Genomic DNA, 16,143 nt, shown 5'->3' on the forward strand with positions numbered 1-16,143 from the left:
TTGAAATGCCGGGTCCGGCTGTGCGGTGCAGCCTGGGACTGCCGGCGGGAGGTATATGACCTACAGATGTCTGAGTTTTCATTTGGCTTCTGCATCTTAGTGATTCCCTGCTGGTGTAACCTTTACCGGTTCCCACTGGAAAGAGTTCATGCTGTCAGGCATTGGCATCTAAACAGTGGGGAATTGCCTCCTTGCTGGGAGCTGAGGCCTCTTGGCCCCCTTCAGCTCAAGGTCCATTGGCAGAGCCCAGCATTTTGGGAAGGGGACAGGAGCCTTTTGAGCCCAGTGTTGTGTTCTGCACCCTCCTCACAGAGAAGAGGCTCTCCCCAGCTCCCCGTGCCTGGCCAGCAATGCTGGGGACCCCAGAGATGAAGGGGAGAGCTGGTGCACCCAGGGAGAGGGAGGTAGTTCAGGAAGGGTGAAAGAATTCCAGGAATGTGACCGCTCTGGGGCACTGCCTGGGTGGGGCTGCTCAGGCAAGGAGAGGAGCTTGGTTTCGATTAGTAGCCCGGGATCTGCTGGCCATTTCATCTGGCTGTATGTGGCCCATTAGCTCTCTCATCCTGCAGATAACCCTGGCCAAATACAGAGTTCCTTCCCCCTCCCTCTGCTTTTGGCTTTTAGAGCCACAGATTAGTTTTGGAATTAAGTGATCAAACTGAGGTTTCCAAGCTAGTGTGGCTGTTGCTGTTAGTGACTGGATTGGGCTGTATCCTGGAGACCTAGGCGATAATGCAATCTGATTTTTTGTAAATGAACTCTCTGGGGGATTTAGATTAAATCACTGGTGGAAAATCACTGGTCCCTGCTTGTGGGGAATCAAACACCTCCTCCCTCTGTTCCCCACCCCCAACCATCACGATTCAGACTCTTCAATTTTTTTGTGTCTGTCTCTAAATTAATTGTTTGGAACAAATATTTGTTTAACAGATTGCGGAAGGGTCAGGACTCCTCTCTATCTGACCCGCCTACCAGCTCTCTTTGAAAAATGCCGTTTCCCATTCAGGGGACCGCCTTGCTCTCTTGTTCTAACCTTGAACCGGGCTTTTAACATCCCTGCCCAGGCTGTGCCGCTGCCTGGGCTATGCTGCGAGCTGAATGGAAGCCAGGCAGGGTGGTGAAGGCCAGAGTGTGGGGAATCCACACCACCAGCCACCAAAAAAACAGCATTGGGCAGTGTTGTTGCTGCCAGCCTGTTGCAAACCCTGAGTGCTCGTTTGACATCTTGGCTGCAGCTTTCTTCCCCTCTCAGCTTTCATCATGAATAAAGCCATGCACTCCACACCAAGGGACAGAGGCCATAAGAGCTCCTGAGTGCCTCATGTGTGGGGTGTGCATGGGGATGCTTTCCTTTCCTTTGCTCTCGAGATTCCAGCTGCAGGGAGAAAGCTGCTGGCCTTCTGCCAGCTCTCCCTGCAGGAGGAGTGCCACCCTGCCCTGGCTGTGATGGAGCCACCCCTCTCCTGCTGCCCTGTTTGCACAGGGAGTCTGTTTGATGCATTGGAGCTGTTAGAGCCTGTCCCATTCAAACAAAGCACTCCCGAGAGGTGCAGCAGGCAGGTCCTGGTGAGAGAGATGCAAGTTCTGGCAGGCCTGCTTGCAACCAGGTGGTTTGTGTTTTGGAGCACTGCAGCACTTCTCTTCCTGGAAAGCCCCTCTAAAAGAGGGAAGGAGAATGGCTCCATAACAAGTGCTGCACAGCCCAGTTCCCACCAGTGGAACAAAGGCAGCATAGGAGGACCATGTGTGCAGGTGCCTTTGGAGGCTGCTGTGTGCTGGGCTGTAGCAGTTCTCTTGAGAAATCAAGTTTTGAGGCAAGGGGAAATAGTAATTCTTGCTCCATAACGTTAACATAGAAGTGTTTTGTCACATTTACTGGCTGTGCCTTGGTGTGCCCTCTGCTCTGCAATCTGGCACTGGGAAAACAAACAAACAAGAGCAACCCAAGGGGAACATTTAATAACCAGCCAGAAGAGAGCTGCTGCCTTGGCAAGCCATCACATGCAAAAAGGAGGCTTTCCTGGGCCAGTTACTTTGACCAGGACCAGGTCCCACTAGCTGTGAAGTTGAAATGGTGGTGCCAGTGTGGATTGGGAGTTGTGGAGGGAGAAATCTGGTGAGTGGGAAGGAAGGAGGGGGAAGCACAGGGTGAACAGGAGAGACCCTGGCAGGCAGAGATGTACTAACCATGCTTAATCTGTTTGGGAAAGGACAGTGAGCAGTAGTTCCTGCCTGGCTGTGACCCTCCAGTGCATGACAGCTTTTCCTTCAAGGCTAAATCCACATTCAGAGTGGGATTTAAAAAAGCATTTTCTGGTTGTGCTTGGAGTTAGATCTGTGGATATAGACAAGAGGTTTGTGGGGCATATGGTGGGGACCCACATGAAGGGGCTGTGTCAGGCTAGAACTGAAAGCAAATAGCATCTTTAGCACCAGTCTGTGGTCCGTGAATCCCAACAAACTGTACTAGGCTGATGGGGAATGACCTACTTCCTACACCGAGCAGTGGCTCGGAGCTTCCTGGGTTCTCAGTTGACCCTGGCCACACAGGACTTGGTGTGCTGGGACATGTGTTGTGTCACCCTGCAGGGGACTAGAAGCTTGTGATTCTCTTTGGGGAAAACCCTTTGAAGATGTCAATATAGCAAGCTCATTTTTATCTTTTAAATTTTTTTTCTGAATGATAGGAAATGACTCAGCCTGTGTCATATGACAGCGCACAGCTAGGATTTCGTCCTGTGCTCTGGCTCCAAGCTCCTCAGTGGTTTCAAGCTGAGAGTTAGACTTTGATTCTCAGCTCTTTGAAAATGCTTTTTGGCCTTGTGTCCCAGGTATCCTGCACAAGCTGTCCCTGCCACTACCACATTTCCTGGGAGTGTGGTTTGCCAGAGTTCTGCCATTCTGAGTGTTACAGGTTGGGTTTCGGGATGCCCCAGCACTTCTAATCCTGTTTGAGATCACAGCCGTCTGTTCCACGTGGTGGTCAACGTGCAGCAGAACTGACTCAGTGGAAGTGACTGAGCATGACCAAGGCCATGCTTCGTGGTCTTGAAGGTGAATCCTATGGCTTCATCTCAGGCTGAGAGAATTGGGGTTGTTCGGCCTGGAGAAGAGAGAGCTCCCTGCCAGTGTCTAAAGAGACTCCAGCAGAGGTGGAGGGGGACTTTGGACAGGGGCATGGAGTGACAGGACGAGGGGGAATTCCTTCCCACTGACAGAGGGCAGTTAGATTGGATATTAGGAGGGTTCTCTGCCCTGTGAGGTTTATGAGACACTGGCACAGGTTACTCAGAGAAGCTTTGGCTGCCCCATCCCTGGAAGTGTTCATCGTCACTTGGGATTGGGCTTTGAGCAACCTGGTCTGTGGTGCTCAGTTGTACTGTTGCTTTGTACTTTGTCCTCGGTAATTCCTTTACAGCCTTGATTCCTTGCAGCTGAGACGATAGCCCCATTGTCATTGTCTGCATGGGGTGAAAAAAGTACTGTCCTCCTGCTGGTGGAGTTCCCCATGTCCCTTCACAGTCCTGGGTATTCTTCCCTGGCTGTGGGAGCTGCCGGCAGTGTCCTGGCTCAGGCTGTCCTGCCTGGAGCAACCAGCCCAGGTAGCTGTATCCTCACTGACAGCTGGAGATCTGGGCTCAGCGTGCAGATCCCTGGCAGCTCCTCACCCAGCCTTCGACCTGGGAGGCTTTTCTGCAGTGCTCTCCAGGAAATGCCATTGGAGTGACTTCCACTGCAGCTTCCTGCCCAGCCCACAGCAGCATTCCTGCCACTAGACCAAGAGCAATGCAGAGGCTGATTTCAGAGCTTTGCTCTTTACCCCCTTTACTCATTCTCCTTCTTTGGGGCCCTGCCTGTTTCCTTGCTGCCTCTTGGTGTGTGGTGCAGTTTGATTACGTTCCTTAGATCTGTGATTACAGCAGGCGCCTGGAAAGCCAAACTCCTGCCCGTGGCTGGCTGTGGCTCAGAGCAGCCCACTTAACCCCGGGGTCTTTGAGCAAAAGGGATAGCATTTCCTTCGCTCCCAGGGGAGCCACTGGCAACTCTGATTCGTAAAGCACTCCGAGGCTCTTTAATCCGAAGAGCTGAGTGTCATTTAAAAAAAGACCTGTGAAATAATTAACAAACTGTTTCTTGCTGCTCTGTGTTCACAGCTGCTCTCAGTAATGTCATTCCGCCTGCTCATCCTGCTCCTCTCTGACTCTGGAGCCGGGTCCCTGGAGTGCTGCCCAGGCTCTCTCTCTGCTTCAGCAGCAGTGGGGTGTCCCAGCGCTGCAGAAAGGGTGGGTGGGAGCTCTCTTTTCCCCAGTGGAAGCTGCAGCTTTCTCCGCGTGTCTGGGCTGCTGTGCCTGATTTCCATGGAGCTCTGTTATGGTTTGTGTACATGGTTCCCCACGGGAGTAGCAACACGCCTGCGGCACACACTGAGTGCAGCTGAATGGTGGTGTGGTGCTCTGAGACCTTTGCTGAAGCTGAGAAGGTTTGGTTTCCTTTGGTTTTTACCAAGCAGCTGATGGCTGTAAGCACAGTCCCATCTTGACATTACAAGGAGTATTTCTCTAGCAGCTCTTTCCCCACTAGCTGTAAAGCCAGAGTATTCCCAGGAGGAGCTGGGGGAAGGGAAGGGATGGATATCAGTTGTAGAAGTGTTGCAGACCTGCTGAACCAAGAAGCAAGGGATTAATGGTGGCTTCTGCTGTGGGGGCAGAAGGGGGCTGGGGGCAGCTGCTCTGTCCCCTCTGGGGACCCCAGAGCAGCCAGGATGTTGACCTACCTGCTGATTCAGAGCGAAGGTATTCACTTTGGGTGGCTCTGCCTTGCAGTGGCAGGAGAGCAGCCACTGTCCTCCACCCTCTGCTCTCCTGCTCCACCCTCCCGCAAGGGAGGGATGTTGCCCTTAAACACTATTGTTCCGAGCCACTAAAGATTAACACATAGAGTGGAGGCATGAAAGGGAAGCAGAGTCCCTCAGTGCCAGGTCGTTCCTTGCTTTATTGCCCTGACCTTGGACAGGGAAATTTCCTCCTCCCTGCTCCTCACCTGGAAGGATGTGTGGAGGGGTTCTTGGTGAAATTTCTCTCTGGAATCCTGCTCCTAATCATCCTTGAGATGCCAAGAGCTCGAGTTAGGCAACATGCATTCCAGAGGCGTGGGAGAGCTTCTCCCACAGTGCACCCGTGGAGGGGGGCAGTGGGGCGGGCTCAGGGCACGGGCTGGCACCCATCGTGGTCAGGTGGGGAGAAGGGTAACTCTGCCACAGCACAACAGCCCAGCGGAACGAGGGTGCTGAGGGCTGCTGGGAGCCAGAGCCGTTAGCAGATGGCTCCAGCTGGGCTCACCGGAGAGCAGGTGTGGGTTTCGGGAGCAGCCTTTTAAGAGAGATGTCAGTTTTGAACCCGGGAGGCTCAAGGGGCTGAGCCGTAGCTGCCACAACTCGCATGCTGGGGAGCTGTGACCTAGTTGTGCTGTAGAAATGCACGGTTTATTTTTTATTTTTAGGTATTTTGCTTATTTTATCCTCATGTTTAATTTAGTTAGTTAAAAAAAAAAAGAATGGGGAGGGCTGAGCAGTGCTGGGAAGGACTGGCCGCAGGCAGGAACGCCCGCTGCAGCTCCGTGCAGCCAGCATCTCTCCAGCCGCCCGTGTCTTCTCTCGGACACGTGCTCACGTGTACCAGCCCAGTGCTGTCTCTCAGGATCTCTTTAATGGGAAACCCAGTGCACTCAGCGCTGCTGCCTGCCTCCGGGGTAGCGAGGGAGGAGCGGCATTCGGAGCGTTAACCAGAGAGGCTCCCGTGGCCACAGGGACTGTTTGGATGTTGTGCTGTAACTGGTCTGCCTTCCCTCTGCTGCTGGGAGCAGGAAGCTGGGGGAGCTTGGTGTTTCAGGGGGCTTTGGGCTGGTTACTTTCTCGACTGCTGCTTGCCTCTGCACTGGCACAGCAGGCCCAGGGAAGGGTAATGGGCTGTATCTGCAAAGAGGGAAGTTTCAGGGGGTTGTGCGATTCCCTCGGGGAGAGCTGTTTGAATTTATTGCATTATCCTCCTTCCTGCTCAAGCTTGTGTTTCAGCTGTGTCTGCAGACGTAGCTGCTGATTTAAGTAGATCCAATTAGTAGCTAGCTCCTGGCATCAGTATCCTGCTTGGGGAGATGAGCCCTGGAGATGAGGAGCCTCCAGTGGGAGCAGGGCTGGGCTCAGCCTTACAGCCCCCATTCCTGATCGAGGATGGACCCAGTTCCCCAGCTCACAGCCTTGCACCCGAGCTCAGAGGGAAACCGAGGCAGGTGTCCTGCTCCGTGCTCTGCCTGGCCAAGAACAAAGAGCAGGCAAGTTCTCCCTGCCTGTACTGCTGCCAGACAGGTGTTCTTAAGAGTGAAATCAAATACTCCAAAACGTGACAAGCTGGCAGCAGGCTGGAGCTGTTCACGCTGGGACTGTGCAAGGGGCCTACGGACAGAGCCATGCACTGACCTGGCCGCTGGGGTAGGATTCAAAAGGGAGCTGCTGGAACTGGCTGCTTCCTGAGGGAGCACGGGTTTTCTTCTCTGATGGAGGATGAAGGGCTCTTTGTGAAGCTCAGAGAAGAGGCCTAGGAGCTGGTTTGGTTTGAATGCAGCTAGTACCATGATGAGGTGGAGCAGGACAGCTGTCTGCATTGCTTCTCTGAACAGTATCAGTCCCACCATTTGCCCAACTCTCTGGTTTGTGCCACCATTGAAGCTGTGGAAGGCTGGGGACACTGCCTGTGTTGTGCAGGGAGCACGTCTGGTGGCAGTATGTGGCATTACTCTCTGTGTGTGCCTTGTGGTGAGCTGGCTCAGGGTTTGGGCTGGGATGTGGGTGCTGGGTGTGTGTGTGGCCCTGGGTAGTGCCTGGGTGACATATGACTTACATATGGAGAAAATGAGGTGTTGCTACCTGTAAATCAGCCATCATGGAGTGTTGCAAGTGCCTTCGTCTTTTACTTGTATGGCTCACCAGTGTATTAAACTTACTGGAGAGCTAATGTCTTTTAATAGAGCAACTGACCTCATTTAGAAGCTTCCAGTGCACCAGCCAGTGATTATTTCATGCAACAACATGCATGGAAGAGCCCAGGGCAGAGCACAAAGTCTCCTTCTCATGCTGCACTGCTCTCTCTCACGTTTGCTGCATCAGCTGCCTACTGTGCTTCCTGCCCTCAAGTCAGCAAGGATTTTGCTAAAAGGGACTTTGTGGCTTGAATAATTTGAGATTCTATGGAACTAACAGGAAGTGAAAACAGAATGAGCACATCTTCCTCCTCTTCCTGCACCTCCACCCTTTCCCCTTTTTCATTCAAGTGGCATGTAAGAATTACAGCAGCCTCGTGAGGTGCCGGGGCTGAAGTGGGAAGTGGTGAAGCTTGGCTGTCGCTCCTCCAGGACGCTGGTGGAATGAGTGGCTGAGGCAGGAGAACCAGGCAGCTTTTCCCCAGTATCCATCTCCTCTGGGCACCATTCCTGCGCCCAGCCTGGCTCCCTTGAGCCGTGGTAACACCAGCGTTCCCTGTGGGGTGGCATTGGCGAGGCTCACGGTGCGGGTGAGGGCCAGAAAGAGCTGTCAGCATCGCCCACTCATCCCCTGGCAGGAGGGAACGTGGCTCGGCAGCCGGGCACACGTGAGCATGGCACATCTCCCCGGCACAGGTTTCCCCACGGTTACACAAGGGCACGATTGCACAGGAGCTCTGACGTCCAGGAAGAGCAATGACAAGGTGAAAATTGAGCTCTGTTCCCTGGGTGCCAGTGGCCCTGCTGAGGTGCTGTCCGGCACGGCACAGCGAGCTGGCCACGGCCCCGGGGGCGGCAGATAACCGGGGCATGAAAGCAGGAGCCTTCCCTGCCCCCCGAGCGCGCCCCTCGCACAAAGGCTGCTCTGCTGCGGGGCTCAGACACCATCTGTCCGGTGGGGAGAAGCATCAGAGAGACCGTCTTTCCTCGGACTATTCCACTTAATGCCCTTTGGAAAACAATCCCATTCCCAGCAGGTGCTAATCTCTTGAGTGGATCCGGCTCAGCCAATGTGTTCTTCACTGTGCCTTTGTACCAGAGCCGTGTCTCCTCCCATCCTCGCCAGCCCTGCCGAGCAGCCCGGTGCTGGCTAGGGCCTGGTGCTGGCCAGGGCTGTGGCACCTTTGGGAGCCCTCAGCCTGGCTAGCTCTGGGAGGAACACTGATGAAAGATGGATGCAAGTGGATTAGTCATTCACATCGTCTCCGGCTTTAATACACATGAATGTTTCAGCAGATTTCTGGAACGGAGAGCGCAATTCCCTGCTCTCCATCTCGTGCTGTGCACAGCAGTCTCCCGGGGCAGGGACGGGGGTTACAGCTGTCACCGTAGCCTCTTTCATGTTTTTGGAAAACGCTGAAATTGTGCTGAATGGTGTGGGGTTATTGCAGGTTCCCTGGAGCCGGTGATGAAACCAGTTTGACAGAAGGCTGCCACGGCAAGGATTAGGGCTGGAATGTGCTAGTGAGGGTTTGTTTCTGGTTAGAAAAGAGCTGGCTCTGGCCTGGGCTAGGCTGGAGCCCCACAGGTCTGTTGGGCTTTGGCCCAAGGGACAGCCTCCCTGCCAGACCCCCAAGCTACAGTCCCACAGCAAAGCCTGAGTGAGAAGAGAAAGAAGAGGGGATGTTCTTATTTAATTGACTCTTTTGAATTTATGGCTGCTTCCTTCGTAGTCGAAGGTTTCAAGGAATGCCCTGGGATTTGTGGAGGGCCAGCACCCCAGGGTCCACAGCACCCCAGCACCAGCTCCAAGGGCAGAAAGGCAGGAGAGGCTGGTGGGTGGGTGGCATTCCCTGCCATTGTCATGGAGATCAGCAGCTGCTTCCCTGGAGGTCACCATTTGCATAACAGTTAGAGCTGAGTCTCTGGAGTATTTGCACCTGCAGCTGCTGTCCCCAGAGCCCCTTCCCCTCTCTGTGTCCCAGAGCCCCTTCCCCACCGCATTCTGAGCCTGCCTGGGGTTGCTGGTGGGGACCAGTGGGGTGAACCTGCAGATCTTCTGTGCCCATGGAAGGGGAATTGGAATTAGAGGATCCTTAAGGTCCCCTCTAGGATCTGTGTTTCGCTGGGGAAAGTCAGACCTGCCTTGGGTGGCAGGTTCCCTTGCCATGCTCCCGAGTCAGGTGCTCACGTTGATCTCCACTGCCCAGCACTGCAGGCAGTCCTGTGACCCCTGCAGTCACACTCTGTCCCTGCTGCCCTCCTTTCAGGGCTGGGAGTGGTGAGGGCCACACGTGGATACAGCATCAGGGGGAGAAGGGCAGAGGGAGAACCTCTAGGATGGCTCTTCCATTCATATCACAAAGAGACCCACAGAGCCGTGTTTACAAGATCCCAGTGGTAGCCTTTGGGAATACTTACGTTTTCTTTTATTCTTAAAGCTCTCAGCTGCCTTTTCTCCCCTGTGCTTCACCTCCAGGTTCACATATGCCAGCCCCATGTGGTGAACTGGCAGCCCAAAGGGGCTCTGGGAGCAGGTTGCTGTCGATACAGGGCTTTGTTGTGGTCTGTGCTGAGCTGCCGCCTTTCTTTTCCCCTCCTTGTCTTGCTGCTCAGCACAAAACTGTTCCCAGCATTCATTAACAAATGTCTGGTCATCCAGATGACTCTGCTCCCGGCCGGCGGTTGCTGTTAGACCTCTGAGCAGGAACACAGCTGTACTTACGGTGAAGGTAAAACAGAAACAGCCTTGTTTTCAAGGGAAACATTGCCTCGTGATGAGAATGCCTGGGTTGGGAGTCAGATGCTGTGGCTCATGCTGCTGGCTCGCACACAGCTCTGGGAAAGGCACTTAACCTCCCCATAGCTCTGTTGATCCATCTGGGAACAATGCTGATTTATCCCACAGGAGGTTCTGAGGAACCAGATCATTTTTGCTAAAGCACATCAGGATGCTTGGGTTGGAAAGGCTGTTGTGCATGCTGAGGTGCTGGGGGTATCTGTCTCACTGGGCTGGCTGGGTATCAGAGCCGTGGGGAAGCTCCAAAGCTCCTGCTGGAGTCCAAGTCTCCATGTCAAAGTTTGACCAAGTTCACCTGGATACTCCCAGTAGTGCCTGGCTCTTCTCTGCTGGTTTTCAGAGCTTTGTCCCAGTATCTCAGTGAACTCCATGCCCATCACCCCCTTGTTGAGGGCAAGCTTTGAGCCCCAAACTGCCAGAGCCCTCCCCTCTCTGCTCTCCTGCCTCACCAGAGGCCAGATGGGAGTTTATTGCCCACATCTGCTTCCTTCACCTGCCCTCATGGCTCAGTGTCACTGAATCCTCTTTCCCCAAGTGCTGGGGCTTATCTTGAAAGAGGAACCTGCTCTGCTCTGCTCACCCTGAATGGGATCTGGCAACTGTTCTCCTTCCCACATGGGCAGCACTGGTGAATGAAATCAGCCACACAAATGAGAGCCTCAAATTTTAGGTGTTCCCCTTCCCAGGCTAGGATGTGAGTAGTGTCTCAGGCAGAAGTCGTGTTTCTTTAGTCTTCTCTCCCACCTGAGACAGAGCACTTCTGGTCAGACCTGCTCCTCTTGCCTTTTTGCCACAGGGTTGTGGGTGGGCACTGGGCAGTGTTTAAATGGTTGCTGCATCCCCTACAGCGGTGGGTTACAGTTTAGGGCTTTGTGAGTGTCCAGAGAACTTTTGGCACTGCAGAACCTCTGCCCCAGCTCTGGGGGCTGGTGGAGTCTGACTCTCCAGGCTCTGCCTCCTGCAAGAAGCATGTGCAGCAGGAGGGGAGCACTCCCTACCCCAACTCCTCCAGCAAGTGATGTTTTAGGCTCTAACAAGAAAATGTGGATTCCTTCCCCAGCTCTTGGGAGGAGAGGCAAAGGCAGGGGATTGCCTCTTGCATAGGAAGAAGATCTCTGCTTCCTCATTGCCTGCTCTGGAGCATCCTCCTCTGGGACGTGTCAGTCACCCGGGTGGGGAAGGGGATGTGACGGGTGTTCTGATGGAACAGCCTGTCCTGTCCCGTGGAGGAGGCCCGTGGATTGAGACACTGACGTGCTGTTGCTACCACAGTCCTTGTGATCAACTCAGGAATTCCAAATATTTCCTCTCAGATAAAGGTGACTGGAGGAGGCCAGAAATATCTGGACATGTCTGGGCAAGCCTGAGATCCAAACACCAGGCCAGAGAGGTCAGGATCAGTCCTGGGAGCGCTGGGCTTCAGGTGCGGAACGGCCAAGGCCCGGGCTGGTGTGGGAACAGAGCAGGCTGCCTTTCCCTAACCTTCAACCCGCCTCCAGCATGGGCAGGGAGGACATTCCTGCCTGTTTTCCCACTCCCTCTGGTCTGGGATCTGGTTCCCAGGGGACACATCTGGGATCAAAGTTGTGCAGAGGCTGAGCTATCACAGCTCCTAGGGTGGTTTCCCCGGGGAAGGGCAAGGCACTCTCCTCGGGTCCCCTACGGCCCCCAGCTGCAGCTCCAGCAGCTGCTGCTCCCTTCCCAAGGGAAGGAGAGGGGCTCACGTCCCCTCCCTGCCTGTGCTGGGCTCTGGCTGTGCTCCTCTCCGCCTGTAGCACCCGATAGCTCTGCGTTCACTGTGCGCCATTTATCTCTCCTTCAGCAAACATTTCCTTTTCTTGGAAGCAAGGGCTTCTTGGAACTGCCTTTCCCCAAGCTTGGCAGCACATGCCATGGAAAAAGCAGCATGGAGAACCGGCTGCCAGCCCTCCTTGGCTCCCTGCCCTGCCAGGGGCCTCTCCTGGTGCCTGCCCCATGGAGAGGCTGGGTAGATGTGTGGCCCTGTCCAACACTGCAGCCTTCCACCGTGGGGATGTCCCTGCTGTGGGTCAGGAGGAGCCTGTGGGACTCTCAGTGGGACAGGTCCTACTGAATGCCTGAGGAAAGCTGATCTTCTGGGGAATACATCACAAGGATGCAGCTGTCTTCCTCCAGCTGAGCATTCTGCAGCCTCAGGTGCTGTGAGCAAGTGGCTGGGATGTGTGTCCAAGGGAAGGACCATCCCTGAAGCGAGGCTGAGTTGGAAGAGACCCACAAGGATCATCAAGTCCAACTCCTGGCCATGCACAGGACAGCCCAGCAATCCCACCATGTGCCTGAGAGTGTGGTCCAAGCACTCCTTGAACTCTGGTTCAGGCTTAGTGCCATGACCACTGCCCTGGGGAGGCGGTTCCAATGCCCAACCAGCCTCCTGGTGAAGGACCTTTTTCTAACATCCAGCCTAAATCTCCCCAGACACAAATGTTGTAGGGGTGGTGTTTTTTGGACAGGTGCCTTCTGCCCCAGTTCCCTGTGCCCTCCGTCCCTGCCAGCCTGCTCTCAGTTTGCTGCCACTGCCATGCCCTGTCACAGCTCCATACCCATCACCACCTATCAGCAGAGGGATTTCCTATGCCAGAATTTAAAATATCTCCTTCTTGGGTTTGGGCTCTGCTCCTGTCCCTCTCCTGCAGCCCATCACTCGCTGTTCCCTGGGTGAGTGGACTGGCAGCAGGCAGCAGCCCTCACCTTTCTCCCTGGACAACGTCTGCCTGTGAGCTCCATCCTGTCCACTCCTGCAGGGCCAGGACACAACACCCCCACAGATCCCATGCCAGCTGGCAGGCGTGGTGGGAAGTGAGCTGCATTCTGCCACTCTGTGTAGGTGGTGGAAGTCATAGGGATGAGCGTCATATCCCTGAAGAGGACTCTGAGTGAGGTGGCAGCAGTGACATGCTCCAGAGTGAGTTAGCAAAGTCCCTGTGTCCCAACACTCTGCCTTTGTCTCTGTGAGTACCTGGTCATGGGATGTGGAAGGCAGCTGGGGGAGGTGTCTGGTGGGAGATGGAGAAGAGCTTTGGTGGCAGAGGCACGTGCTGAGTGCAAAGCTTATCAAGGTCCAGGTCCCCTGTAGCCATGGAGAGGGACATAGCCCAGCTCCCTGGGAGTAAGCGGGCAGCTCTGCTGCACACCCTGCTTTGAAAAACTGTGTCTGAGCTCAGTTGTAGGTATGTGGCAAGGTGAGGAGATACCCCACAAGCTGTGGTCATTCTGGAGCTGTTTAATGCGAGCTGGGAGACTTGGCACCATGTTCCATGGAAGAGAGGCACCTGGTGCCAGCCACGACCTGGGCACCAAACCCCGCAGTGCTGCGGCCACGGGCTGTGGGCAGGTGTGGGAGGCAGAGTGCTGGCAGAGCAGGAATGCTCCCCCTGCCTGCGCACAGCGAGGCGTGACAGCGTCAGCCGGGCTTATCTCTGCTTTCCCAGAGCAGCGGGTTACTGGAACTGCATTCACTTATCAGGAAACAGGAGATCTTGCTGGGAAGATGGGCTCAAGGTGTGACAGCATCCAGCCCGTGCTGACGCTGAGCTGCTGGCGATCCCTGAGCCTGGAGCTTGCAGCTTCCTTTGCATCCAGCCCTGAGCCTCCTGCTCAGCCCTGATAAACCTGAGAGATCCTGGGCCACGTGTTTCCTTGCTGCCTGCCCAGGGACCCCTCCTGCCCTGCCGTGTGCGGCTCAGGGACCCCAACAGCTCTCCTTACCATGGGCTGAGGTCTTCCCAGCTCCTGCTGCTGCTGGAGGCAGCCAGCTCGGACGAGCCAGGCCGGAGTGACTGCATTCCTGGCCAAGCCTCATGCTTGGCCTGCTCTCCTGAAGCCGTGGGAAGGCAGTAGCTTGGCGACCCAATGTCTGCCTTTGCCGCAGGGATTCGTGAATTCCAGCTTGTGTTGTGGAGTAACCTGTGAGGGCCAGGATGTGGTAGTGGGAGGTGGGAGGCTCCACTGTGGACACAAAATCACTGGGTGGATGCACGGTGTGGGCTTCTGCAGCCGTGGGCACCAGCCCTGATGCTGCTCCACGGGCCTCGGCCAGGGAATGGAGCCCAGCGGGTTCCCACTGCAATGATTTCTGTCACACTTGGATGCTAATTTTAGAGAGCCAAGAGCACGTGATGCATCCCCTGCCCTGCCCGCTTGGTGTTCTCCTCACAAATCCTTTCTGGCATCCTCTTCTCTCATGACTGTGCTTCCCCCCTTGCCCTATGTGCATGATTCAGAGCGAGGAAGCACAAGGCATCTGTCATCTGCCCAGTCCCCACCACCGCTTTCCTGCCAGCCCTTCCCTCTGCTCCACTCACACCCCTGTGCTCACCGCTCTCCTCTTCCCACAGGAGCGCTTTGTGGACCTCTATGGGAACGATGCTGCTGCCGAGATGAGAAAAGGCCAGGAGACCTTCAACAAATGGCTCCTGACGGGGGCGACGGTGGCCGGAGTGCTTCTGCTGGGATCCCTGCTGAGCCGCAAGTGAGCCCCCGTGGCCAGGACGGCTGAGCCTTCACCGCCACATCCACTACACTCCACTCCTGAGCACCGCCTCCGGCACAGGGGCAGCCCCTCCATCCCGGCCGAGCACCCTGCTCCGTGGAGTTTTCTCCCTCGTGCAGCCAGCTCCTTTTATCGTAGCCCGTCTTATTTACTGTTTCCGTTGTGTTTTAAAGGCGCTGAGGCCAATGCAGCACTTCAGCCACCAGCTCCCAGCGCTGGGGAGATCCAGGCAGCTGGTGGGGGGGGGGCACAGGCTAGAAGGTGTCCCAGCCCTGCAGGGTTCTCCAAATAATTTGGAAGAGAATAAACAGACTTATTTTTGCATGTGTGAGTGCGTGCGTGTGTGTAGATGTGTCACTAATATAAAGTTCCCCAGCCAGAGCAAGGGTCAGGCTCCGTGCCCCCGTCTCTGGCACGCTCAGGCACCAGGAAGAGGCAGGCTGCCCAGCGGAATGGAGCTTCCCTGCAGCATCCCTATCCTGTTCCTGCTTCTCCAGTCAGAGCTCATCCCTGTGGCTGGGGGAGCAAGAGGAGGAGGCAGAGGCCAGAGGTGAGGTGCTCTGCCCTTGGTCAGAATTCCTTTCTCCTCACATACTCAGTTGCTGGGAGCTGCTGCCTGTCCCAGACGAGGATGGTGTGCCAGGCCCAGGGCTGTGCATGGTGTGAAGGGTTCTTTGTCCTCTTCCTCCTCCTCACTCCAGATGTAGATGGCTGTGGGACAGTGCTCATCCCTTCCCAGCCTGTTCCGGGCTGGCGAAGGAGGCAGGAGAGGGGAGAGTGCTTGTCCCTGGCACAAAGGGCTTTGCAGAGAGCTGGGGCTGTGGTGTCCAGGAATCCCGAGCTGGGGATTGGAAGGGTCAGGGGAAGCACCTTCACAGGGGTGGCAAAGCCCAGGGAGCAGCTGATTCATGAGACGAGCAGGGAAGCAAGCCCAGGGGAGATGGAAGTGAGGGCTGGCACTGGCTGAGAGCCATCTCCACCTCTGGGGAGCCTCTTTGGGGACAATAGGAGCTGTTGGCCTTTCCACTGCTGTTCCCCATGTTCCCAGTCCCATAGTGCAGGCAGATCCCTGTGCCCATGCGTGGCTGTGATGGCTGCATGCAGTAACTGAGGTGTCTGGCTTCCCTCCCCCTCATTCCCACACTGCTCCTGCTGCTGGAGCAGGGAACCTCCGGCCTTTGAGCTGAAATTAGCTTCCAGAATAAACGCCCTCATCCTTCGGAGCCCACTGCGGGCAGGCACAGCTGTCCACAGCTTGTCCGTGTACATACTGCCCGCGCTCTGCTGTACATATATGAGTAGTTTTTAATTCATTTGTGAATACTATTAATGCTATTTTTGTTATCTTGTCTGTCCGTATTTATGTGTGGGACCGTGCTCCCTGCAGAGGCCAAGCTGGGATGGAGGTGAGGGGAGAACCGGAGGTTTCAGAGGGGCTCACTTGGCCACTGAGCACGGACTCGTGCTGCTCATGTCGGACCCGCTCAGATCCCGCATGGGGAGCACGAGGATTAGCATTAGCCCATTGAACGCTTCGGTTTGCAGGTGGAGGTGAATCCACAAATAAACTTGTCATTCGAGCTGCTGGTGGTGCTGTGGTCTTTGCAATCGTTGGGAATTTGAGAGACTTTGGGCCCAAAGCATTTGGCTTCAGTGGGAGGGATGGGTGGATGATGGATGGATGGATGGATGGATGGATGGATGGATGGATGGATGGATGGATGGATGGATGGATGGACGGATGGGAATTAGGTGCTCTCCTGGCCTAGGGAAGGGTTGGGGTGATCCTAGGGCAGTTTGCTGTGGTGCAGAGGGATGGCGGTGGGGTGGGGTGGCACTAAGG

At 55.3% G+C, this 16,143-nt stretch overlaps 1 protein-coding gene across 5 annotated transcripts in view; it reads left to right on the top strand.

Annotated features, from left to right (window-relative positions):
- Positions 1-15,880, top strand: part of BCL2L1 (BCL2 like 1) — an 18,347-nt gene extending 2,467 nt beyond the window's left edge. For all 5 annotated transcript variants that reach the window (XM_032751957.3, XM_030289031.4, XM_030289032.4 and 2 more), the window contains exon 3: positions 14,146-15,880. In XM_032751957.3, coding sequence (XP_032607848.1) covers positions 14,146-14,283 — 138 coding nt within the window. In that variant the 3' untranslated portion in view covers positions 14,284-15,880. The remainder of the gene's footprint in view (positions 1-14,145) is intronic.
- The last annotated feature ends 263 nt before the right edge of the window (positions 15,881-16,143 follow it).

Source organism: Taeniopygia guttata, chromosome 20 (assembly GCF_048771995.1).
Source record: "Taeniopygia guttata chromosome 20, bTaeGut7.mat, whole genome shotgun sequence".
Taxonomy (NCBI): Eukaryota; Metazoa; Chordata; class Aves; order Passeriformes; family Estrildidae; genus Taeniopygia; species Taeniopygia guttata.